General features: G+C 38.0%; 1 protein-coding gene across 2 annotated transcripts in view; it reads left to right on the forward strand.

Annotated features, from left to right (window-relative positions):
- The first annotated feature begins 10,359 nt into the window (after nucleotides 1–10,359).
- The window catches only part of LOC124880124 (endophilin-A1-like), a 42,994-nt gene continuing 25,878 nt past the window's right edge, over nucleotides 10,360–27,475 (forward strand). For both annotated transcript variants that reach the window (XM_047385056.1, XM_047385055.1), the window contains exon 1: nucleotides 10,360–11,025. Coding sequence is in view for 1 of the 2 variants with exons in the window: in XM_047385055.1 (XP_047241011.1) it covers nucleotides 10,981–11,025 (45 nt within the window). In the remaining variant the exon portion in view is untranslated. The remainder of the gene's footprint in view (nucleotides 11,026–27,475) is intronic.

Raw genomic sequence — 27,475 nt, forward strand, 5'->3', positions numbered from 1 at the left:
GACATGGTGCGTTATCCTGCTGGAAGTAACCATCAGAAGATGGGTACACTGTGGTCATAAAGGGATGGACATGGTCAGCAACGTTACTCGGGTAGGCTGTGGCGTTGACACGATGCTCAATTGGTACTAAGGGGCCCAAAGTGTGCCAAGAAAATATCCCCCACACCATTACACCACCACCAGCCTGAACCGTTGATACAAGGCAGAATGGATCCATGCTTTCATGTTGTTGACGCCAAATTCTGACCCTACAATCCGAATGTCTCAGCAGAAATCGAGACTCATCAGACCAGGCAACGTTGTTCCAATCTTCTATTGTCCAGTTTTGGTGAGCCTGTGCGAATTGTAGCCTCAGTTTCCTGTTCTTAGTTGACCGGAGTGGCACCCGATGGGGTCTTCTGCTGCTGTAGCCCATCAGCCTCAAGGTTCAACGTGTTGTGCGTTCAGAGAAGCTCTTCTGCATGCCTTGGTTGTTACGAGTGGTTATTTGAGTTACTGTTGCTTTTCTATCACCTCGAACCAGTCTGGCCATTCTCCTCTCACCTCTGGCATCAACAAGGTATTTGCGCCCACAGAACTGCCGCTCACTGGATATTTTTGCTTTACAAACCATTCTATGTAAACCCTAGAGATGGTAGTGCATGAAAATCCCAGTAGATCAGCAGTTTCTGAAATACTCAGACCAGCCCGTCTGGCACCAACAACCATGCCACGTTCAAAGTCACTTAAATCAACTTTCTTCCACATTCTGATGCTTAGTTTGAACTGCAGCAGATTGTCTTGACCATGTCTACATGCCTAAATGCATTGAGTTGCTGCCATGAGATTGGCTGATTAGAAATTTGCGTTAACGAGCAGTTGGATAGGTGTACCTAATAAAGTGGCCAGTGAGTTTAGATAGAGCTCTCTCATTGGTTTAGAGCGCTTTTTCTGTGGAATGGATAACAACACTGCTCGGCTGTTACTTGTCCATTTCAATAACTAAAATCCTCCCTTTGACCACGGGTCAATGAGGTGTGCCACCAACTGCACTGCCTCTTGCTCTGTGGCCACAGACTTCAAGCAGTCATCCACATAAAAGTTGTTGTAAATGCTTTCAATCACCTGCTTGTTATAACTGTGTGTATGATCTGCTGATGTCTAGGCTCAATTTCAACATTCATATTACTCATTTTCAATTATCGGTCTTTACGCGCAACCAAATGCTCCAAAAATACCACCAGGCTCAAACGCATCCACATGAGTAGCTGTTGAATATTCATACTTTGAGCTATGACTGAATGAAAGCCACCACTGTCATTAGCCATTTTCCCGGCTATACCATCATCCTTGGAAAGCCGTAGGCAGAACGCCGCAACACAAATAAAGCCAAATAAAGTCATAAAGCCATAAAGCCAGTCCAGTGTTTCATATATTTGTATTCAATAAGGATGATTGCACTCACCATAGGCGTCTTGAAGGGGAATCATGCCTCATACATTAACATTTAATAGATGGTAATTATTGCCAATATCTGGATATGATGAAGCCTAACCGGCATACAACAGTGAGTGGTAAAAAACGTGTACCCTCCCATTGCCCCACCACGCTGCCCTTAACACCTATATAGATTTCTCCCTACACCGCACCAATGGTAGAGTGAAATATAGGTCAGAATGTCAGTCCACATATAAACCAAACACTGCCACCAAACCAAACTGAACTGTCAGATAAGACAGACCAAACACCAAAACCTACAAATGGCTCCTATACCCACATTTATGTTTTAAAAGATATTTGATATTGATCTGATGTCACATTTTAAACTTAAATGTCATGTTTTCATTAGCTGTAAGCAGAAAAATAATCATTATAAACAGAAATAAAGCGTAAAATTCATTGATCACGTAAATAAAGTAAATGATTGTACATTTTAATTTCTTAAGCTCATTAAACTCTTATATGAGTCAGAGGAAGAAAGGTTTGATTGACACGTGTGTGTTTGTGTGTCTGAGAGTGTGTGTTTGGCTCCCTCTAGTGGTGGAAGTACAACTCATAATGAATGTGGATCCGTTTCAGCGATTTTTGTGCGGTATAAAAGATCTGTATAAATAATAAACTTAAGGGTAAAATTGCAATCAAAATAAAATAGAAAAAAATATATATACTTGTAATTTTTGTAAAGCTTTTTTTCGAATATGATTTTAAAAGCCATAAAAACACAAATACAAAAAAAAAAAAAAAAAAACTTTGACTAAAATGAACACATACAATAATTGTTAAGTTAATAAATGATGTCTACTTTTTGTCAAAAAGATCAAAAACATTATTTTTGAACAAAACAAAGAGGCAAAGATCAGCAGATCCTTCCTCCCAGCAGCTGTTAGACTCTATAAACATCACTGATCCCAACAGACTCAATAAGCTTTTACATCCCTGCTGTCATGGTTTGTTTTTACATATAAAGATACAAGTAATTTTAATTTATGTATCCTACTCAGCTGCACACTTCTTTGAATCTGACTTTTCTATATTTAATAACTGTACAAGATTTTTCCTTGAGTTTTAAAATACTGCATTATTTCTTACTTTTTATCATATTTTATGTCGTGGTAATCTGCATTCTTCCATTTCTCTTTCACTTTGCTTCTGGTACACTGGAATTTCTCCACTAAGGAGCTGGATTTCCCAGCGACATCCAGCTCATTCTGGGTCCTCCACAGGGTCTCCTGGTCAGATGCCTGAACCACTTCTACTGACTCCTTTCCATGCGGAGAAGCAGCTCCTCTCCCTGCCTGGTTGAGTCCAGAGGAAGCTCATTATGGCCCAGTTTTTTCCACTAAGGGACAATAAAGGCTATTTCTATTCGTTTCTATTCTATTCTTTATCAATACATTTTTGCCACTTTTAACACTTAAAACAGAAATAAATGTCATTCTGGTAAATATATTTAAAACATTTAATATGTAATACATTTAATTTCCCTTTGGGATTAATAAAGTATTTTTTAATTGAATTTGAATTGAATACAAATAAACCCCTTATTGGTCGTTATTTCAGACTTCCCTCATATAGAGCTTTATTTCGGTCTCATTTGTTGATTTTTTCCTTTCACTTTCTATAATTTATATCTATTTATAACCTTCACTGCAAAAGAACATTTAAGTTAATGTAGCAGGATGACTGAGCCTTGCTCTCCGTGATTCAATGCACCTGTGCACCTAATTAACTGCGCTCAGGGTATAAAGGGAGGGAGGCAACTTGACATGGTTATGGGGTCAGGGCCTGTGAGGGAAAGCTGTAAGAGAGTGGAGTGTCGGCGGAGCGCGAAACTTCGGTCTGAAAACGCTGGTCTACTTAGAACCCCACAGTGGTAGAAATTATTTACTTTTGGAAGTGGCAGTAAAAGGTATAAACTGGTATGTGACTGGTTCAGAATGGATACACAGGAGGATAATATGGACTTTAATGAATGGATGCCAGTAAGTAGAGGGAGAGGACGGGGAAGAGGTAAAGCAGAAGAAGAAAAAATGTTAGACAGCCAAAGGAGTAAAAGAGAGCTGGAAGAAAACAGTTCTGAAGAAGAGAGAGTAGTAGAGGAAAATCAGAATGGAAGAATGTAAAATAATATTAAAGATAAAAAATGAAGAAGAAAAAGATAACCTGAGTCCTATTTCACTATCTAGAGAAATAAATAAAAAGATAGGAGATGTTGAAATGGTGAAGGTATTGAGAGATGGAAATATACTGGTGTTGTGTAAAACCGAAGAACAAAGAAGAAAGGCTTTACAAGTTGAAAACATTTGCAAGAAGACGGTGACAGAGAGGAAGATTATAGGAGAAGATAAAATCATTTGGGGGGTAATTTATGGCATAACTCTGGAGGAAGATATAGACAAGTTAAAAAAAAGCATTGTTGGTGCAAAGGTAAAAAATCTCAAGAGATTGACAAGAAATGTAAATGGAGAAAGAGTAGGAAGCCTGTCAATTTTAATAGACTTTGAAGAAAAGGTGTTGCCACAAAATGTCAAAATAGGATATCTGAGTTTTTCTGTGAGGCCTTTCATTCCTCTACCACTAAGATGTTATAAATGTCAGAGATATGGTCATATAGCAGCTGTCTGAAAAGGAAAACAAAGATGTCCAAAGTGTGGAGAAGATCACAGAATTGAAGATTGTGGGGAAGAAGTGCAGGTTATCAACAAAGAAAAGTAGAATCAGAGGAAAATGTTACAATGTCTGTGGAAAAACTGATATTATTCATAGCTTATGTCATTAACTGCACTGAACAGGCTAAACTCAAAACAGAAAAGATTAAAATAATAGTCAGAGGAGCAGAAAAGTTCTTAGGGTTTAAAGAAGGATCTTGGGAAAACATTAATAAAAAGTTGGAAACAGATGGAAGGCAAGGAGGAACCCCAGCTGATAGAAATATATGATAATATTACAGTGGAATGCAAGAAGTTTAATCGCTAATGGACAGGAATTTAAATGGTATATAGATGGAATTGAAGAAAAACCAGAAATTATATGAATACAGGAGACGTGGTTAAAACCAAACCTAGATTTTGTGTTTAAAGGGTTTAATAGTATCAGAAGGGATAGAATAGAAGGAAGTGGAGGAGGATGTGGAATATTTATAAAAGAAGGGATACAATATCAGATATTAGGAAAAGGCAAAGAGTTAGAATACATTGTGGTTGAAATTTATGGTAAAAAAGAAAAATGTAAGATAATAAATTTTTATAATCCATGTAAAATATTATTATTCGAGTTGATGGATGAATTAATGGGGTATTTAGAAGGAAAAGTAATCTGGTGTGGAGATTTTAATGCTAACAGCACATTATGGGGAAAATGTAATGATAAAAATGGACAAGTTATTGAAGAAATAATGGAAATAAAAAATTTGGTATGTATAAATGATGGAAGAGGAACAAGAATTAATGTAAAAACAGGTACAGAGTCTGTGATTGATTTAACAATAGTATCAAATTGTTTAGCTAATAACTGTGAGTGGGACATTGACAAAGATACAACAGTAGGCAGTGATCATTACCCCATTAAAATCATAACAGGAATATTAATAAATAACAGGAATACAGGGTTATATAAAAGATGGAAATTTAATAAGGCTGAAAAATTTAAATATTTAAGTCAAAAGAAAATGGAAGAAATAGATGAGTTAATTGATATAAATAGTTTAAATATAAATATCTATAAAACAATCTTACAACAACAGAAGAGTCAATTAAAAAAGAGGAAGAAAGAAAGATAAAAAAATTGTGCCATGGTGGACAAAAGAATGTAGTGAAGTAATAAAACTAAGAAATAAAGCATTTTAAATGTTAAAAAGTAACCCAATTTATCAGAATCTAATTGAGTACAAAAGAAAGCAGGCAAAGGTAAGAAAGATCATTAAACATACAAAAAGAGAATATTGGAGAAACTTTTGTAATACCGTAGGGAGAGAAACAAAAATAGACCAAATTTGGAAAACGATTAAAAGAATGAATGGTATTAGAAAATAATATGGATATCCTATATTAAAAATAAATAATACAACTATAACGGAAGATAAAGAAAAGCAGAAATATTAGCTAAAACATTTAGTAAAATTCATAGTTCAAATAATATTAGTGAAGAGGGAAAGAAAGGTAGGGAAATCACAAAGATGAAATATAAAGAATTAATGCAAAATAATGTAGATACAAATAAATTAATAAATGAACCATTTACACAAGGAGAATTGAACTTTGTTACCAGGAAAACAAAAAATACATCACCTGAAAAAGATCAAATTTACTATACGATGATAGAACATCTCAATGACAAAGCAAAAGACTAAATATTAAAATTATACAATAAAGTCTGGGAGGAGGGAGAGCTGCCACAGAGCTGGAAGGAAGCCATAATTATTCCAATAGTTAAACCTGGAAAAGATAACACAAAACCAGAAAATTATAGACCAATCGCATTAACATCAAATATTTGTAAAATCATGGAAAAAATGATTAATAATAGATTAACATATTATTTAAATATTAATGGATATATATCTAGAAATCACAATGGGTTTAGAAAAGGGAGAAGCACAAATGACTCTGGATTATGTTTAGAATATGAAATTAGGAGAGCACAAATAAACAAAGAAAATGTAGTAGCTGTATTTTTCGACATAGAAAAAGCATATGACATGATGTGGGTTGAAGGATTATTAATTAAATTAAATAAAATGGGTATTACTGGAAAAATGTTTAACTGGATTAAAGATTTTTTATCAAATAGAACAATACAAGTAAGAATTGGTCAAGAATTGTCAGGTAAATATATAATAGATAATGGTACTCCTCAAGGAAGTATTATAAGTCCGTTATTGTTTTCTATAATGATAAATGATGTATTTAAAAATATTGGTAAGGACGTCGGTTGCTCACTATTTGCAGATGATGGAGCTATATGGAAAAGGGGTCGTAATATCAAACTTATTGAAAAGAAAATACAAGAATAGATTATTAGAATAGAACAATGGGCAAATCAATGGGGATTTAAATTCTCAGTGGAAAAAATAAAAGTAATGGTGTTTACATAGAAAAGGAAAAGAGAAAATATAAAACTAAAATTATACAATCAAGTTTTAGAACAAGTAAAAAATTTTTAGGTATATGGTTTGATGAAAAAATTATATGGAAAGTACATATAGAAAAATCATAGATAAATGCAAACAAATATTAAACATTATGAGATGTATGGCTGGTATTGATTGGGGAGCAGATCGAACATCATTAAAAATAATTTATACAGGATTAATTAGATCAAATATTGATTATGGAAGTATAATTTATGGATCAGCAGCAAACACTCATCTTATAAAATTAGAAAATATACAACATCAAGCTTTAAGAATCTGTACAGGACCAATCAGAACCAGTCCAATAGCAGCACTTCAGGTAGAGATGGGAGAGATGCCATTAGATATAAGAAGGAAACCGTTTGCAATAAATTACTGGATAAACTTACAAAGCAATAATCCAGATCATCCCACACGTGATATTTTAAAACCATGCTGGGAAAAAGAAAAAAAACAAGTTAAGAGTTTTGGTTGAATTATCAATAACATAGCAGAAGAATTTAAAATATATAGAAATAAGTTCAATGTTGCCTTTGCCAGTAGTGCCACCGTGGCTGTTACCAGAAGCAGTGGTGGATATGGCATTGATGGAAAAGAAAAAGGATCCAAAATGTATATTAGATTCAAGTATAATACAAGAATATTTAAACAATTACTATCATTATGTCCAGATTTACACAGACGCATCAAAAACAGATGAAAAAATAGGAGTAGCATTTATAATAAGACAATTTAAAATAAAAGTAGAAAAAAGAATTACAAATGGATTATCAGTATATTCAGGAGAATTATTAGAAATATTGTTAGCAGTGCAGTGGGTGGAGGATATAAAACCATTAAAAACAATCATTTGTTCAGACTCAAGTTCAGCATTATTGAGTTCAAAACATAATCTTTCAGATGGTAGACCAGACATTTTGTTGGACATAAAACATACTTTATTTAGAATACAAAGAATGGGATTAATATTAGTGTTTTTATGGGTACCAGCACATGTAGGAGTTGGAGGGAATGAGATGGCGGACAGGATGGCAAAGAAGGCAACACAAAACAACATTAGCTTTATAATAAATATTAGTAGGTCAGAGGCAAGAAATATAATTAAACAGAGAATCAGGAAAGAGTGGCAAAAAAGGTGGGATGAAGAAAAGAAAGGAAGATGGTTTTATAGAATCAACAAGATAGTAGGAGAAGTAAGAACAGGAAGAAGGAGTAGAAAAGAGGAAAGATTAATTACAAGATTAAGACTAGGACATACAGGACTTAATTCTACATTGTTCAAGATAAAGAAACATAATACAGGAAAATGTGATCATTGTGGAGAGGAGGAAACAATAGAACATGTAATATTAAAGTGTCAGAAATATGAACAAGAAAGAACAATTTTAAGGAGAGAATTTGTAGGTATTAAAGAACATTTTATTTTGAGAGATACTTTGCAAAGAAGTTTAGGTAGCAAACATATTCAAATTATAATTAGATTTTTCAAGAAAACTAAATTAATAAATAGAATTTGATTGTTGTAATAGTAAATAAGATTTAAAACCATGAAGAACCACACTCCATACCAGTTGGTGGCGGTAATGCACATCTTCAAGTTATTTGCCAACTGCCAAAAAATAATACAAGAAGAAGAAGACATGGTGATGGTTCCAGCTTGAGGTGGTTGCTGAGTCAGTGTGTGCAGATCCAATAACCCTTGTTCTGTTGGGACAAGCTCTCTGCTTTTGCTGGGCGGTGGTAGAATCATTTCCTCCCCCAGGTGACTCCAGCACCTACAAGGGAAATTGTTGGAAGCTGTGTCTCCTGCGTCAGAAAGCGCTGCCTGAAAGCAGAAGGCGTTGGGGGTGGAGCTGGTCCTTTGTGCTGTGTGAGTGGTTGGTGTTGGGTGTTTTGTCACGTTGAGTGCATGTCCACAAATGTCGGAGGTGATTTAGGTTGATCCAGTTTAATTCTTCTTACTTTAGCTTAGGAACCAGTCCTGTTCAGACGGCCTCTCCCTGCTGGAGTCCTGCATACTTTCCCTCCTTTACAATTTTAGTGTTTGGTTTCTATTTTTTTGTCTTTAAAAGAAAAGTTGTAATAAATGTTTTAACTTGTGGAATCACGTCTCTCTCATTGATGCCAGATTTATTTCCCTGGGTGAAATTCCCAAGGTGGCGTTGTTGGCTCTTTTGCTCGCTGAAGTAAATGTAAAGGTGCAGATCGTCTACAAACATTCACCCCCTCGTGTTCCCACATGATCATGTTTAAAATGTGGATTTCTTTTCGTTTTTATTTAAATACATTTTCCATTTCTTTATGAGCTGCTTAGTCAGATCCTAAAAAAACATCTCCACCATGTTTGCCTGTGACGTCTCGGAGAACCACAATACTAATGCAAGGTGACGTGATCCGGGCGACTGGGTTTTTCCTTCAGCAGCTACCACAACCTTTTATTAGTTTATTGTATTTAAAACACGCTAAAAGACGGGGCCAACAATCGTGTGAGTGCGCGCACTTTTTTTCGTTTGTGAAACATTATGAACAGTTTCAGATGTGGTGTTTAAACACACCACAAGGTGGCAGCAACGACCAAAAGCCTGCTTTCAGGTCGGATTATTCATCGGAGCTCGGAATTCAGAAGATTCACTCAGACGGGATCAATTTGCATTGAGGAATAAAGGAAAAAAAAAGAAAACGTCATACAATAAAAGCTTGAACATGTAACTTTGAGTACATGTTTAACCCCGTAGGTATAAAATAGGTGGAGTTTTACATGAAAGAAAGAAAATGAGAAGTTTTAAAATATACAGGATCAGATTTTAGTCGTTAAAACAGATTAATATGCGATCAGTTCCAAAGCAGTTTCTTGAAGAGATCAACAGTTTTAACTGATTTTTAGTGCAGGTTGTGTATTTTATTCACAGAAACTATTAACCGAATAAATTCCACTCATTTATTTATTTGTTTTTCATGTTGACCCTCTAATTTCCCAGCTGTATTTTAATGCACCATCAGACCCCCTGTTGAGCTCTCCGTGGTGCTGAAACACTGAAACCCCAGACTCAGCTCCTCCTCTTCTTCTCTCCGTGTTTGAACCTGTTTCTCCCACGTACGCGACAACACCTTCGGTCGTGGTCATGACGTCACGGTTCGAAACGTCTCAAAGCGGCACATCGTGGGTAAATGTCTCGTGCTCTGCAGGGCGGCGCGTGGACGCTGGAGGGCAGAAACCCGCTCGGTTCCAGACAAAGATCGTTTATGTTCGACAGATGGATGCGTGCAGGGAGAGGCTAAGAGGATGACTCCTGTATGTTTGCAGCCTTTAAGCTGATAGGGAAGAATTTAAAAAAAGTTTTATGGTTAAAGATTAAAGGACAGAGAGGTACTTTCAGATGTAGGCTTGGTTCAATAACCGAAAAAAAGAATTATGTTAGTAATTCTAGTGGATTTATGAGAAGCATTAAACAACTTTTAACAAGTAGTAAGATACGTTATTTGTTATTCTAATACAATGACATTTTCTGAGCTACTGGTTAGAATAAATACATCAGACAGATACAAGAAACAGAAGCAAACCTATAAAAGCCACTTATATTAATTACACTGGTTAAACTCAAATCCCGTATGTGAAAATCTCACTTATTAACAGCAATGAGGAATCCCTTGAAAGCAATTTGGTTTTTCTTTTTATCAGTGCACCACTGTCTGGGTCAGAGTTTCCACACAATGTGGGAATAAAGGCATCAAGGTAGGACCTTCTATTAGTTCTCAGAACTATTGGAGATGGTTCTGTCAGCTGGACTGCAGTGACGTTTTTAAAGCTGTAAGGGGAACCATGTCTGAGGCGCTTTTAAGGAAAACGATTAATTGATCAGACCCCATGGTCCATCTGATGAAATATAGTTAAAATAAATGTATCAGTCATGTTTCCCCCAAACTATGATCAAGCAAGTCAATCTGACATTTTCAGCAGGAACGACTTTTTGAGCTGATAGTTTTTTATATGGTGCTTTTCAGATTTCAGCTTAAATCAGAGATTTAAAAAAAGATGTATATATAAAAAAAAAAAACAACATTTCTGAAAACATTTATGTTTTCATGGGGATTTATCATCGAAATCTAACTACCCCAAATTTCCAGCTCGTGTGGCTCATCTTATTAGACGATCTCTGCCGGCTTGAAAATAGATCCAGCTGGGTTTGGTCTGACCATCATCTTCCTCGTTGGCTAATCTTTCCTCCAGGAAAAAACGGACTGTATCCATCGCTACCTGCAGGATTTTCCGACACTTTCTCCTTTTAACGCGAGTTAAAACCTCCGATCTGCGGGAAATTGTCTGAGATCCGTTGTCTGCTCTTTATTTCTGCCTGTGAAGCCGAAGAGAGATGTCTGTCGCGGGGTTGAAAAAGCAGTTCCATAAAGCGACCCAGGTAAGAAAAAAAAAAAACACCTTCATCTATTTGATACTTTTTTTGTGTTCGGGTCTTTTTCTACAACAATTGGACTTAAATGCGCTTGACTTATATGGAAGTCAGAATAATTACTTGATCCTGAAGAGCTGTGAGGTAAACAATGAAACTCCTCGTCTTCATTAGTCTTCATTTCTCCCAATTCTTCATAAATATTGTTTTTATCTAGTCAAAGCTCCGATGTGTTATTTTGTAACATTTTTCTAGATATGTTTGTTCATTGATATTTAATTTTTCATGTTTATATGTTTTAATTAATTTCTGAATTGGAAAATATTTTATTATGACATTTTAACGATTCTCGCGATATTTAAGGCGTTTTTACTGTTAAAATCAGGGTGAACCCCCATCTGTAACATTATGTAACAGTTTATGTGCTGGAAGTCTGCAGAGCTGATTGGTTGTTGCTTTAAGCAACAGGGAATTCCCTCCATCCTCCTCTACATTCTTCCATCATCATCCCTACATCTTACTTTCTCACGGTTCTCTTTTTTACTCATCTGTTTCTTTCTTTTCTTTCTTTTGGCCTTTAAACCTTCATCAGTCTAAATTTGTAGGTCCTCCTTGTATTTTGTTTCTTCCAAACGTCCGCCTGTCCTTTTCATCTGCTCATCACTCCATGAAACCTTCTTATCTTTCTACATAATGAAATCTTTCAATCCATCTCTTTACCTTCTATCCCTCCTTCTTGATGCTCTTTCTTCATCTTTATTTTTAACCTTTATTTTTATCTCTTTATTATTTTTAAAATATAAAAGTTTTCTTTTAAAAACACCCCCCTCTGTTTCTCAATCGATCCTCCCTCTGCCTTTTATAATGCATTTGACACCCCTTCACCCTCTATGCATCTTTTCTATCCTTTTGTGCGTTTATTATCCATCCATCCATCTCAGTCATCCATGCTTTGGACTTTAGCTGCTGTTTCTGGGTAAGGAGTCATCATGGGGGACTGATCAATCAACCAAATGAGGACTTTTTAAAAATGTGTGAACACATCAAGCTGGCTAGCCAATAAGAAAAATTGAATCTATTCAAGCTCTCGATTTACCGGTCGGTCTGCGTTCCTACCCTCATCTATGGTCATGAGCTTTGGGTCATAACCGAAAGAACGAGATCACGAGTTTCCTCCGCAGGGTTTCTGGGCTCTCCCTTAGAGATGGGGTGAGAAGCTCGGTCAACTGGGAGTAGAGCCGAAGCTTCTCCACATCGAGAGGAGCCAGTTGAAGTGGCTCAGGCATCTGGTTAGGATGCGTCCTGGACGCCTCCCTGATGAGGTGTTCTGGGCATGTCCCACCGAGAGGAGGCCCAGAGGAAGACCCAGGACCTGCTGGAGGGACTATGTCTCTCGGTTGGCCTGGGAACGCTTTGGTATTCACCCAAGCTGGCCCAAGTGGCTGGGGAGAGGGAAGTCTGGGTCTCTCTGCTTAGGCTGCTGCCCCAGCGACCCGACCCCGGATAAGTGGAAGAAAATGGATGGATGGAATCTATTGTTTGTTTGTCTATTTTTCCTACTACAATCTGTAAACTCGTACATGGGTCATTATAACATTCTTGGAAGGGGGAAGATACAGGACGCCATTTGTGTTCAAGAAGAGGTTGTTGGGGCGCAGCAGGTGGTGTAGAGAGGGCGACCCATAAACAGAGGCTTCAGTCCTCGATGCAGCTGTCTCAGGGTCGAGTCCCGATCCCAGAGACCTGCTTCCTGTCTGCTTACTTAAAAAGAAATAACAAAAATAAAGGCCACTAGTGCCACATTAGTGTGGTGCATATAAAAGGTCCGTCAAAGATACTTTGAAAAGCTTTGATGAAAGCAGTTTAGAGCGTAGTGTTAGAGGGTTTCTGTTTAATACATACAGCAAAGATGACACAGTTTGATAGATAGAAGACATGATTTTTGTTCCAACAAGGTGATTCTCAAAGAGCTGTTAGCTAAAAAAATGATCAACTGAAGGAGGAATGATTTCTCTGGTCCTGTTTCCGCTTTTCTGGGATTTCTGTTTTACTATTTTGTAAAGATTGAACGTGGATAGTTGTCATGCACTAGAGATAGCTCTCTTGTCCTCCACTTGTTAAGTTTTAGGGTTAACTGCAGAGTGGTCGTATGTCTGCCTGAAAAATAGCAAAAAAGCTGTCAAAGTCCAAATAAAATGAGGGGAAATTTTCAGAAAACCTCGATAATCTTAAAATCTTTTTTTTTCCCCACAGTTCTTAACATCTGTCATCATCACCGTAACTTTCTTCCCATTTCTTCATCAGTCTCCGACCATTATGACATCCACTCGTAATCTAAATGTGTGCATTACTGATATTGTAAAGGACTATTTGGAGGCAACCGTTGTTAGTTATTTCATACGAAGTGTGAGAGGTTAACTTGTTGCATACCAATAAGACATTCAGCCTTTTGGATGTAGCTTCACTGCAGCTGATGTCCTCCGCTGACACAGAGAAGATGTTCACAGAGAGTCGGGAAAATGTGGATTTATCACAGCTGACATTGTCACCACAGTATTTAACGATCATGTCTTTTTGGCCAGATTGTCTAACATCGTTCAAACCTACATTCATTGCTCCATCTTTATCACTGTAACACTGTTTAAATATGTTTTCCTACCCTGATCCTTCTATTTTCCAGCTGGTTTATTCTCCGTTCCTCTTCTTGTCATCTCTTTTTTTTTTTTTGCTGAATTGTAATAGGCCCCATTTTTGTTTGTGTTTCCTTTATTCTTTTATCATCTGGTTCTAGCAGGAATCACATTTATTTCCCTCATCCGTGACATTTGTTTCTGTCTTTTTAAAAAAATGTTTAATTCATGATGTTTTTCTGTCTCTATTATTCTGAACCTTTAAGATGAAATTTTCTCTACTTGTTTTTCCCTTGGATTCATCCCTCCATGCTGTATCCACTTTGGTCCATCCTCCATCCTCTCTGCTTCGTAATGTTTCCTGTTTTAAACCTTCCCATTCATTCATGCTTCGTTCCATCTCTCCATCTCCCCGCCTTTCAACCTTACTTCCATCTTCTCTTTCATCATCGTTTTTTCTCCTTTGCCCCTCTGTTTGCCTCGAGCAACCTTTCATCATCGCTCCGTCTATCACACCAAAGATTTGACTAAAGCGGCTGTTTGTGTTGTGTCCATCAGATGTTCTCTGTGTTTTATGGTTTCAGAGCCGAGCAAACTGACATAGAAACAGATATTAATGAAGAGAATCTCTCAGCTGCTTGCTGGTTCTGTTTCTGAATCAGAGACGAAGCTGCAGAGGGACATCGTGTCCACTTAGTGTCCTCTCAGTCTCATTAGTCCTCCTGTTTCTTCCTCTTCATGTCACTGCTGTTGGTTCTGGAAACATGTCAGAAGAATGTCCTGCTTCTGATCCTGATTTTTCGATGGAAGTCTGCCTCTATAAACTTCTGGTTTCCTCATGCAAAACTCTTTATTGATATGGGTTATTAATGAATACAAATGGTTATGCATGCATGCTAAATGAGATATGTGTGGATAAAAAAACCATAAATGATGTTTTAGACTGGTCTGAGTCCACATAGCAACTTAATTTGATCTGGTTAAAAACAATAGGTTCAGTCATTGTTATTTGTCAAGGTTTAAAAGAGAGCAGAAAGAAAAAATCGCTTTTTAAAGCAACCAACACAGGGTTGTCCTGTAGTTTTCAGCTCCAAAATCAAGGTGAAATCTTGAAAAGTACCTATAAATACATTTTTAGGTACATTTTGTTTATTTAGTCATAACACTGATTTTAAACTGATGTCAACTTTTGATGTTGAAAAATATTTGTAAACGTCGCTGCAGTTCCCTTAATGGCCACTACATGCTCCCTTCACGTCCAAGCCTGGCATGAGGGGCTTTCTCGCTGTCTCAGAGTAACTATTATCAAGACCAAGGAAGGGCGGTCGAAACTCAAAGGAAAGATCACCTTTGCAGCCAAAGGCTTAATAAAACCACCATGATGACGATGCCACATCTTCCTTTAGGGTAAAATTCCAGTAAACTAGTGCCAAGAAATTACTTCACATTAAACTGTTGATTAGACATGATGAATGGTTTATTAAATCACTGGTTACCTTAAAGGTTCTTTAAATTACAACTAGTCCTGATTTGTTCTGAAATGGTTCAGAAGTTTGCAGAAAACAGGATCTCTGCAGGTAGTTCTGGTTTGTCTCTGCCTTCACTGTTTGTGATTTTGTTGACATAAATAAAATCCCTCTGGTTCTGGGCGATTGGACCGAGTCTGTATGAGTGGAACTCACTGGAGAGATTGTAAGCAGTCATGATAAAGAAAGTACACCCTCCGTCAGTTCTGGGGTCTTATTTATCAGGACATAGTAAAATTGATTAGGTTCTAGGGTTTTTTTTTTTTTAGTACAAAAACTACAACAGATTATACATTCATAGTTTATTAAAGAATGGCACCAAAATGGAGAATCTATCTGAAAAACTAAGTACACCCCATGTACACAGTAGCTTCTACAACCTGATTTATGCAGCAATAACTCTCAGTAGTCCCACTGTTCTTTATATCGCTTTTTCTAACTCAGCATTTCAGTCGTATTGAGGTCTGGACTTTGACTAAACCAACGCAATCAGTTGATTAGTTTCCATTTTAAGCCTTTCTGTTGTAGCTTCAGCTGCCGGACAGATGTTCTCACGATTGACTCCAGGATACTTTGGAGGGTTTCATGGTGAGTTCAGTATCTGCAACATGCTTGTTCAGTTCTAATTGTCAAGCTAACTGAGGCCTGTAGAGCCCAAGATGGAGTTATTGGATATTTTCTAATGTCTCCAAGCTTCTCCTCTTCTAGTGAGATTGGCAGCTGTTTAAAATGATTCCCGCTTCAAAATCATCTTTTTACTTTATAATCATAGACCTAAGATTTAAAAAGGCTTTATAATCCTTCCCAGGTTGATGCACAGCAACAATTGCTTTTCTAAGGTCATTGCTGATGCTTTTCCACCTTGGCATTGTGTTGACACATGTGTATGTTTCAGGCAAAAATTAAAGAGTCTGAAGCATCTGCGTTTTGTATCTGATGCATCATATTCAGACATAAAGTCCCACAGCTGCTTCAGGACAGGCTGTAAACAGTCCAAATCAATAGAAATGTTACGTATTCTACAACTTTAAAATCTAAGCTGAGCCCCAGGGCCTCCGTAGCGTCATTAAAAACTGTAAATGTATCCTGAGCAACATACAAGCCTCAGACAAAACAAATATGAGGAGGAAAACGGGAAAAATCTGTCTCCTCTGTCTGTTTTCTGTCCCAGCTGTCATCAGGACAAATTCCTGCACAATTTTGTTGTGTCTGATAGGCGGCTGCATGCCGATAAAGAGAGGAGATGATGTTTATTGATCCCTGAGAGTAAAAACTGGGTCACTGCAGCAGAGCAGGAAGTAAAAAATAAAAATCACAGCAACAGAGACAGAGGCTCAGATTCAGAGGCCAGCATGGACTGTCCCCGGTTGGTTCTTCTGAAGATTTTTCTTACAGTGCTTTGCTGGATTATTCATACATTGTCACCTTTAAACCACACACATCAGTTTAATTTATTGGAATTTTATGTGATAGACCGACAGAAAGAAGTGCATATTGTAACTGTAAAGTAACAAAACAATTTTGTTTTACAAATAAAAATCTAAAAACTGCATTTGTATTCAGACTCCTTCATTCATAAATCAGTTTGTCACAAGCCAGACAGGAGACACCGCAGACGAGTGGAAATCTGGTTAAATGAGACTAAAATCATACCTTCTGGTCTACATGCAACATGTGTGGCGAAAAACTTACGCTGCACGTCACACTGAGGACACCATCCCCACAGTGAAGCACGGTGGTGGCAGCATCATGATGTGGAGATTATTTTTTAAAGTGCTGTTTAGAGTTGGTGGCTAATGAAGCTAAATGAGCTAAATAAAGGACAGTCGTAGAAGAAAACCTGGTAGAGGCTGCAGAAGACTTGAGGTTGAAGCAGAGGTTCTCCTTGAAGGTTTCTGCATGCCACACCTTTCAGATTTTTATTTGTTCAAAATGCTGAAAACCATGCGTCATTTTCCTTCTATTCCACCGTTACTCACTACTATGGGTTGGTCTTTCACATAAAAATACTCTGAAGGGTACAAATACCAAGGATTCAGATATAATGTAATAATGAAATATATTAAAACCTTTTACCAGGACTTTATTACAAAGACTTTTGTCTAAATGGTGTCTATTTTTGAAGATGTTCATCACAACTGAACCAAAAGCTGAAGCATCAGACATTTTTCTCTTTATTAAATTATATTTTATAGAAAACCTCCCAACTTTGAATCATAATGAAGGAACCTCAACATTTTAACTAGTTTAAAAGGGAGAACAGAGCCCACTGATCAGTTCACGGGTCTGAGTTCTGCTCTGGGTTCTGTTGGTTTCATTTTCCTGTGTGACGTTTTGAGAAAGAAATGCACAAATCAGATGTCTGAAGTGAGGTGAGATGTCAACAACGTGAGGGCGAGCGGGCGGGGGGAGCGACACCCGAAATAGATCTGTGAAGCAGACGTTATTGGAAAGAGCGTGGGCGACTGGTGGCACGAGATGTCACAGACTGGTGACTCTGGGAACCGAGTCCGAGTTTCTCTCTTTGTCTAAGGCTGATTGGTTATCTCTCTCTGCTGCTGATGATGATGCTGACGATCCCTGCAGATGTCGGCTGCTGTGATCTGATTCGTCGACATGCCTTATTCGTGTTTGTGCAAACAGTCAGACGTGCCGAGCGGAGGGAGTCGTGTGGGTGCAGCAGGGTGGATGTTGAGTTCCAGAGGTGACTGATAATTATCCACGATTAAATACAGCACCACCAATTTACATCTTCAACCTTTACAAAGTAATTGCAGGTTAAAAAATTCACTTATTTGGATACAAAACACTCTTATAAACTGAAGCAAGCGCCAGAGCTGCACATTAACTAAAATTAAGAGTTTTATTACGACTTCCTGCCTCCTTTCAGCTGTGTCAGCAGTGTTTGTTGGACAGAATCTGGGATTTAGTTTTTTGTTGTGGTTTTGGTAAAATTTGGATTGATTTTGACTGACACTTTGACCTTTAGTTCCTTAATAAAAACAAAGAGCATCACTCCTGGTTTTCACTATCATGGTATACTGAGGGTTTTAAACTTGATTTATTTTAATATAAAATTATCTACACATTAAATGTGGTTTAAAAATGGTACCGAGTTGATCAATGAAACGTTGGTCTGAAAAGATTCCTCAACATGTGGGGTTTTTCTTGCTTTGTTCAAAGTAACCAGTTGAAACCAGATATTTGCGCACGCTGCTTAAAGAAATCATTTAGTAGTGGATAAATCTGACGGTTGAGATTACCAACATTATTTCCATTTGCTAAATGCCAGGATAATGAGAGAGAGGTCATTATTTTAGAAAATGTTCCTGAAAACTTCAGTCCTAATTCAAAACGTTTCGTACACTAAGATTAGCGAGCCAAGTCAAGGCTGTGCAAGCTTCTGGCACACCTATGGATGTATTTAAAGGCAACACCTCAAACAACCTGCTTCCTCGCAGGACTTAATGGAGAAATCAAGAAGAGAGCTATGGACCCTCACAAGTCTGGTTCATCTCTGGATCCTCGTTCAGCTGTTCAAATAATTATATGCAAGTAACAACAGTATGGAAATGTTGAGCCGTCATGTTGTTCAGGAAGGAGACGCCGTCTGTGTCCCTGGTCATATGTTATTAAATCATCTGGCCTTAAACTGTGAATTCCAGCAGTGGCTGCATAATGTTGTGGGGAAGCAGGGGAAGTACTGGTGCTCTTCGTAAAATAGATGCCATCATGAATAGAGAACATTATGTGTAAATGTTGAGTTTGTCCATGGCTCAAGTGGGTCTCCCAAACGGACGATAACCCTAAGCAAACAGCCAAACTACTTACAAAGTGGCTTTAGGACAATCAAATCAACTGTTGGAGCTGCCATCAGAGAGTCCGGATCTCCGTCTGGTAGTAAATCTGTGGGCGGAGCTGAAAAGGTGTGTGTGAGCAAGGCGGTGTGCAACCCGGACCCAGTTACACCAGTTCTGTCGAGAGAAATCTGTCAAAACTCCAGCCAACTGTTGTGAGAAGCTTGTGGAGGGAAACTCAACATGTTTGACCTTTGACTTGAGTCTTTCAGTTTTAAAGACGGTTTATCAAATATTTAAAGTAAATGGTTGTATTTTATGCTGTGTATATGAACTGTTTGCCATGTGGAAAACATCAGATCTTTCACCTTTACTCTGAAGTTTTTATTGATTATGACGACTACTCACACAGCCCCAGTGATAATGTCATAATAAATAGTTAATGTAATCATAACATGAGTATCTCATACTGGTGTTTGACCAGCCTTCAAAAAGCTGCTAGATGTTTTCTCCTTCCTTTTATTTGTGCTGGAGTTCGAACACACCGGAGGAATCCGAAAACTAAAACACGTGAACCTGCTGGGATGTAAATCTAGGCCATGTCCCAGCATGACGGTGTTTTCTCATGCAGCGGAGATGAGCATGAGAGCGGTGGCAGCATGAAACCTTCAGGACGACTGAGATGGAGCAGGAAACGAGACACCCACGAGCTGAATGAAACCCGAGCAAACCAGAGAGTGAGAACAGATCGATCTCCAGGTGTATGAATGGAGAAGAAAGGCAAAGAGTAAAGTGGATGAAGGAAGGAAGGAACAAATTAGTTAAAATTTATAAATGTTATTTATTAAACTGGACAAAAAACAAACATTTATACTTGATTTTTCCAAAATATTGAAACATTTTAGCAAGACTAGTCTTTAGATGTCTTCTAACAGGTTATTTTGCAGTTTTAGGACATTTTCACTGCTAGAGTCTGTTTATTTTGGTCTGAATCAGTTCATGAGTTTGTTGACTGTGACTTTTTCCGGTGGTTTGGTTTCTTTTCACACGGAGTGAAACAGAAGCTGTCACAACAAACCAGGCGAGAACGTTCAGTCTGTTTATTGGCCGGATGTGTCCAGGTCAGGAGAATTTAGGCCTAAATACAGGAAGCAGATGCTGATTTGTGAGCTAGCAGAAAGCATTTTCTGCAGTTTAGGTTATACTGTTTGTAAAAAGTTAATCCTTCTGCCTCCAGTCTGTTTGCTATTGTTGCCATTGAATTAATTTATTTGTTTTCTTACTCGATTACATTTGTTCTACAAATGCTAAATGTGATGTTTGCAATTGAAAAGAAAGGATTTAAACGGGTCTTATTCTCCTTCAAATCCCAACCGGTTCGAGGGACATTGTTGTCATGGCAACCACACTGCGTGTCAGCAGAAGGCAGGCATGATGCCAACACACACACACCACACACACACACACACACACACACACACCACACACACAAACAAGATTGTTCCGGCTCATTCTGTAACTCAATAATTAATCATCCTTGAGGGCATCGCACGTGACAAAAAGGCAGAGGAAGATTGTCTCTTTGTTCCTGTCTAATGCGTCAGCTGAACGGTGACCTTTGACCTCGTCTCTGTGTGACCCTGATGGAAGAGGTTCAGTTTATAATCACTGACGGATAATGATGTGTGGAGGCTGAAACAACCACTCATTCAGCTCATTTATCTGTATTGTCTTTATATAATTACATGTAGCAAAATAAAAGGATCTGTTGTTAATATGGTTCAGTTGCTTCACATCTTGATGATTTCTGGTACAAGTGTTGAGTTTTTCCTGGGTTTTCTCCTGGTATTTACAGTTTCTTCCTGCATTGTACGTTAGGTTGACTGATTATTTTAATATCTTGGTTACAGAAAGTGAATGGGCGGATTCTACAGCATTCAACGTACTGTACAATATTTGTAAAGTGTAATTTAGGAACATTAACTGTAGTGGATAGAGGTGTTACATTAGATCCAGCTGATGAGATGAAACTGGGTTTACAAGAATGTAATGAGACAACATTTTAGCCCCAGCTTCAGCTCTCGCTTACCATGTAATTTAAATATTGCAGCAATAACCCAATGATAAAATCAGCATTTATGTGAAATATTAAAACACCCGTCCATCATTGTCTGCTGTGATACCGAATGCCTCGAAATGTTTGTAAACAGAACATTTGTCATAGAGGTTTCAGCTGGTTAAATTAGGCCAAATTAATAATTATATGATCATTTGGTGGCACTCTAGGAGCATTAACTTTTCATTCACAGATTGTCTGCTGATCCTTTTAAGATGAAAAAAAAACTTGACGGTGGCGTCATAAAACAGTACCATACCCAGTCGTGATTAGGGATGGGTACCGAATTCGGTACTTTTAGGTACCGAATGAATTTTTTCGGTACTACAGAGTACCGATTCACGTAAAATCAAACGGCACCACGTTTTGGTACCTAAACGCATCATTGTGACACTGAGGAAGTGGAAGAGTGGGCGATTTTCCATGCCGGACATGAACACAGCATTGCAGGGAGAAGAGCATAATGACGTCAGTAGTCGATGGTACCGTCAACAAAACATGCGCTCAAAAGTACGGCTCCACTTTTCAAAATGTGAATTCTCTAATTAATAGTTATTTAAATGCTTCTAATAAATTTCGTTCGTTCGTCGTCTTCCGCTTATCCAGGACCGGGTCGCGGGGGCAGCAGACTCAGCAGAGACGCCCAGACGTCCCTCTCTCCAGACACCTCCTCCAGTTCCTCCAGGGGGAGCCCTAATAAATTTGCTCATGTTAATTTCATATTTTTGCTTTATTCTTCTACCACTAAATGAACAAATGTTATGGATAACATTATTACACAGTACCTGTAATAATCAGTATTACCATCAGGAATGTAATAATTGTTTCTCTTTTTAAAAGAAATCTTATGATTTGGGTAAAAGTTCACATGATATCATGAAACTATCGTGTTTTTACTCTAAAGTTATCATAGCAAGAGAACCTCATACTGGGCCATGCCTAGATACAGGCGGTTGCTGGAGCATTCAACAGTACGGATGGGCGATTTGGACTTCAAATGTTATTACAATATTTTGTGGTATTTATTGTGATAAGGATATAAAGTATTTACCACTTCTTTTCAGTCTTTTTTTAGGGGACTGTATGACTGACTGCATGTCAAAGCCCCTCAAACACAAATGCTGCTCTTAGAAAAAACCCATTAAGAAATAAGCTTCTTCAGGACAACGGGTACATAAAGAACTAGGATTTTAATCACTAAACTGCACAAAGTAACTGTGTTTATTAGTATTTTTGAATTTATTTATATTTGCTGATTAATCTCATTAAACCAACAGAGGATAAAATAGTAAGAGTAACAATAGTGTCAGTTTTGGGGGTTTTCAGACCGCATTAATTGGAATTTATCATCACAATAAATGAAACGTCTTATCATGGTAAGAAATTCTTCCCGATAGTGATAAACTGCACAATAAATGCCCATCCTCATTCAACAGTCAGTTGGCGAATGCCCCCGGACACAGAGGATGCTTCCTAGGCACATTAAACCACATTACCAGCACCTATGAGTTTCATACGAGTCCCTGCTTTGGTTGGGTGGGGCCTGGTGGTTGTATTGTTTAAATGTCCGGGATGTGGGCCACAGATGCCACAGTGGCGTGCTGTTGGAATCGGGTTGGTTCTTCAGGGAAGCCACAATCAGCTGGAAACAGATCTCACCACGGTGGGATTGAATCTCAACTACCATGGGTGTTGGTGAGCAGCTAAAATGGCAGGTTGGCCCAACGATGCTGATAAGCCTCTGAACACATCAAACTGGTCGGAGCCTGTGTGGGTCCTGTTGGATCTTGGAGACCATTATTCATCTTCTTGGGTAAGACCATTGATCCACTCTTGAGGACTTAAAGTCTTGCCTGATTTGTAGTTGTCACTCAGCCTGGTCCACTGAGCTTGTGGTGCTTTCACAGCGAAGTGTTTACAAGCAGACATGTTTATTCATGTTTTAGCTTTTACAGTTTATAGAAATTAAAAGTAGCTTTTTCCACAAACCAAACTTATATTCATCCTGTTCTTATTGTGTTCTCCGGAGCAGAGCAGCTATAGGTTGTCACCAAACCCAGTGATCAGTCGATGCGTTGATGGTTTCTGAATCCTGTTCACCAGTGAGGTTTAACTGCTTATAATTAACATGGGTGGACATGGAAACCATCTTCATCGGGTTTAAGGTCGTCTTCTTCTGGTTAAAGCCTCTGATTCTGGACAAACTAACAGCTCTAAGCCTATCTGATGTGTTTTTGTTCAGTTTTTATTAATTAAAACCAATCATTGAATCATAGAGTAATCTTACTCAGTGGAACGGACATGAAACAGTGCCACCATCTGGTCGAACTCGGCTTTAGAGTTGTGTTCTGCTTCATTGGTCCTAAAAAGCTGTTTTCTGTCCTTTTTCTAAAGATATAGTAAACATATTGCTGCATGTCCCGGCCAAGCTTCATCCTCTGCATCCTCCGTTTCTCTTCCTTCTAATTTATTTTGTATATTATAGCCTAGTTCAGATTCCCTGTCTGAATGAAGGCTGCCAAGGAAAACTATATAAAATATTCAGACAGAAATCAGGTTACAGCCGACTGCTGGATGGATCACCGGTCCTGTCCAGGAGTCCCAGAAATTATTCTTAAACTTTACCTCCAGTCTAAGAAACCAGTTGGTCACAGGAGACGTTTTAAACAGGACAGTAAATGGATCAAATATGAGGTTAAAAGAAGAAAAAGGAATTTGAAAAATCATTGTAAATTGAATTTCTGCTAAGAATTTTGTAAAACCTCACCTTTTTTAGATTTGGCGTAATGTGGGAAATTTCCACTTCATTAATACATTATAAAAATTAAGAAAAAACAAGATATGCCTTTAGTCATCATTTAGTAGTGGATAACCCTGTTTTCCCTTCATTTTTTCCTCTGCCTGTGTCCCTAAGACATAAAAGACTCTAAGCTTGCCTTAGAAATATTATATATCAACATATTATCAACAAACAGCTTTATTAACTTCAGTACTCACCAATTAAATCCCAGTTTTACAGATAAACCCCAAATGTTTAATGCAGACTGCTTTAAACTCAACCATAGTTGGGTTAAAAACGTAAATGAATAAAACATTTCAAGGGACCCAGAAAGGTTAAAGTAATGAAATTATATCTGCAGAAGAAAAAAACTGAATTAAAATAAAAACGAATTTTGCATAAGAATAAAAGAGTAATTTCCACCTGTTTAAATCAGATGCAATAAATGCATAAATTAAACTTAACAGACACAGGTAAGTTATGATTATGGTAAATAAGGTGAGGTGTCTTGCCAAAGGACACAATGACAGACAGAGCGGGGGTTCGAACCGACAACCTACCATCCCGGAGTGTTCCTAAAAGAAAACAAATAGTATTTACACTGGAGGACTTTTGGTGTTTACTCTAAATATGTTCAAGATAATAAATATAATTTTTGAAAACCTTCGTTACGTCAACAGTTTGACCTGGAAGTATGTTTGCAAATCGATTTAGTTGAAAATAATTAGGCTGAAATTCTGAATTTCTTATTATCAAATATCTGAAACTAACGTGTTGAGTTCAGTTGGTTTATCAGAGCTTTAGTGGATGTATTTCTGTTTGTCTTGCAGTTATTTGCTTTATGGAAGAATTATAAAAAACATAATCTGCAGGAGTTCAGGGGTTCTGAATCTGCAGAACCCCAGAAGGTTAGCGTGAATCCTCTGGGTGGTCCATTAAGTCCAGGATTGAGTTCCATGTGTTTCTTGCATCAGATGTTATTTTCATTTTTCCGCCTGCGAGTCGTGACTCCAGCATCTTGGGGGAGTGAAGAAGCTGCAGCGTGCTTTAAGTAGGACTTCATGATGTGAATACAAATGAAAGGAGGAGTGGATCCGTTACCCTACTGTTGGGCTTTGGTTGTTTTTTTTTTATTCGTCCAGCTGAATATCTCTGCTCCCTTCTATCATTTTCTTCTTCTCCTTTTACAATAATTATCTATATTAGTAGCAGATAGTTGGATGGAATCAGCTGGTGTCTGAAAGCCAGAAGGTTTCTAAATGATAGATGTTTTTGTTTTCTTGTCTAACAAGGAAAACATAAAAGTTACCGTCTTCTTCGCCACAAGAATAGTGCTCCCCCTCCTCTACTTATTGCAGCTGAAATCCATCAATATTAATTTAGAGAAGAGAAAACTGGCAGCCTTGGTTTGGATATTTGACAAAAAAACCACCTCACTGTTTAATGACGTTACTGTTGTCTGCTGGGTAAATAAACAGCCAGGTTTAGGGTCCCTGTGGGGCAGATAAAGCAGCCTTGCTCCAAATGTCACGTTGCAAAGAGGAAAACAATAAAAAAAAAGAAGTAATTTTCTCTACAATGAGCTCTTTTATTTTAGAAATAAATGAAACAACAGGTATTTGTTAAGGTCTTCAGTCACTGTGTACTTCTACACAATATTATTGAATATTGATTGATTATTGGTCTGATTGTGTTCTTAGGTGACACTGACTTTACATCTGATGTAAACGCGTTGAACCGAATCAGGATTTCACTCTTGACACATTCTTACCGAAACGTTTTCCTGTATTACGTTTGGTGTCATTTTAATGGTATTTTACATGAGAGCCGAACACAGAATAGGAATAAACGATGCAGGATGAATGGTTTAGCCGAAACAAGTACATTCAGATTGGATGAAGAGTAATACCTTTCCCACAGATTCTCAATTCAATCCAGCCCTGGACTTTGACTGGGCCATTCCAATCCGTGATATGTTTTAAATCATTCCACTGTCGCACTGTTTCAGGCCGTTGTCCTGCTGGAAGGTGAACCTCCGGCTGTCTCAAGTCTTTGACAGCCTCTAACCTGCATGTAGCTCCATGAGCACCTTCCTTGTTTCTGCTGATAGAAAGTGCACACACTTTAATTGCCCCTGAGGATCAATTTAAAAGGCACAGTGAAGCAGCATAGATGTAAAACAACCACTATAAACACAACAATTAACATGCATTTGAAAAACACATCGTAAAAATGAGCAGCACACCTTGGTTCACGTGTTGTTGATCTCATCTGACATTGCTGGTGACAAACAGCATGTTACATTTTTTATTTAAAGGCCAGATTTGTGGAGGGCCCCTAATAGTTGTCTCTTGGACAGATTGTCCCACCCGAGCTGTTGATCTTTCCAACTCCCCAGAGTAACAATGATACTCTTGGCTGCTTCTCTGATTAATGCTCTCCTTGCCCAGCCTGTCAGTTTGCCCATTTCTAGTTAACAGTACATTGTGTGATTGATGTGGTACCAGTGTGGCATCGTGATTGTAGCTATAAGGCTAATTCCCAGCATTCATTCTGTTTATTGAGTCAGTCGGGGCTAAAAATGTTCATTATCTCAGTTTAATCTGCAGGACTTTCTGCAACCGGAGGTTCCCCTAACTTCATTTGTTGCTCTGACGTCGCGCTGATTAACTTCTGGTGACTGAAATATAATTAATGCTGTGCTCTAATGTCCTCACCACAGCAATAAAACCTGTAGCCGTCCTGGTACTGACAAGACTTGTCTTAGATTACAAGCTGAAGACATGGCGCTGAATGATCCCTGCAGAGGTCTTCACATGCATCACATTTTATTTGCACTTTAATCACTCGGCAGACTTTGATCGCCCATTTTCATGGCTTCATTTCTGCACCAAATGATCTTTGACAATTGTAAAATATCGGCTTTTTTAATTCTTAGCCATATAACTTAGTTGTTGTTAGTTTTTTTACATTCAGAGTAGTAAATAAAATGAATATTTCTATGAAGTTAAGCCAAAACTGACTGGTCTGTCACTACGGTTTCAGCCATACGTTCACAGTGGTTGTGCATTTCTTTAAAGCCTGTAAAAACGTAGCTGCAGCTGTTTGCCACATTGGGATATCATAAAACCCTTGTTTCTGCATGATAGCCTTGATTCATGTTGAGTGAAATGGGACATGATGAAATCACACAAATAAAAGGTAGAAAAGATGGAGTAGCCTTGAAATCTGGGAGAAGCCGGTTGAAAATAATAACATCACATTTGTTCCAGACACAGTGGATCAAAATGCTCTCAGAACATGAGCTCCATGAATTAAAAACAACACTTACAATCCAGGACCACATTTTATTTCTCTGTTTTCTCTGGGGTCTTTGTTGTGTGAATCCATTCAGTTTCTTTGCAATCTGACCAGAAGAGCTCATGGATCTGTGCCCTTCGGGGTCGTAGAGCAGATATTGATCACACATCCCTCCCAGAGGAACATCTCAAGAAGTTAGCAGAAATAAAAAGCCCATGAAGGTTTTTACTAAAATGTCTCGGGTTATTTATGTTGTTTCCTTCATCTGTAGGGATTGAAATTATGGTTTTTATTGTGAAGCAACAGGATTG

Source organism: Girardinichthys multiradiatus, chromosome 14, assembly GCF_021462225.1.
Source record: "Girardinichthys multiradiatus isolate DD_20200921_A chromosome 14, DD_fGirMul_XY1, whole genome shotgun sequence".
Taxonomy (NCBI): domain Eukaryota; kingdom Metazoa; phylum Chordata; class Actinopteri; order Cyprinodontiformes; family Goodeidae; genus Girardinichthys; species Girardinichthys multiradiatus.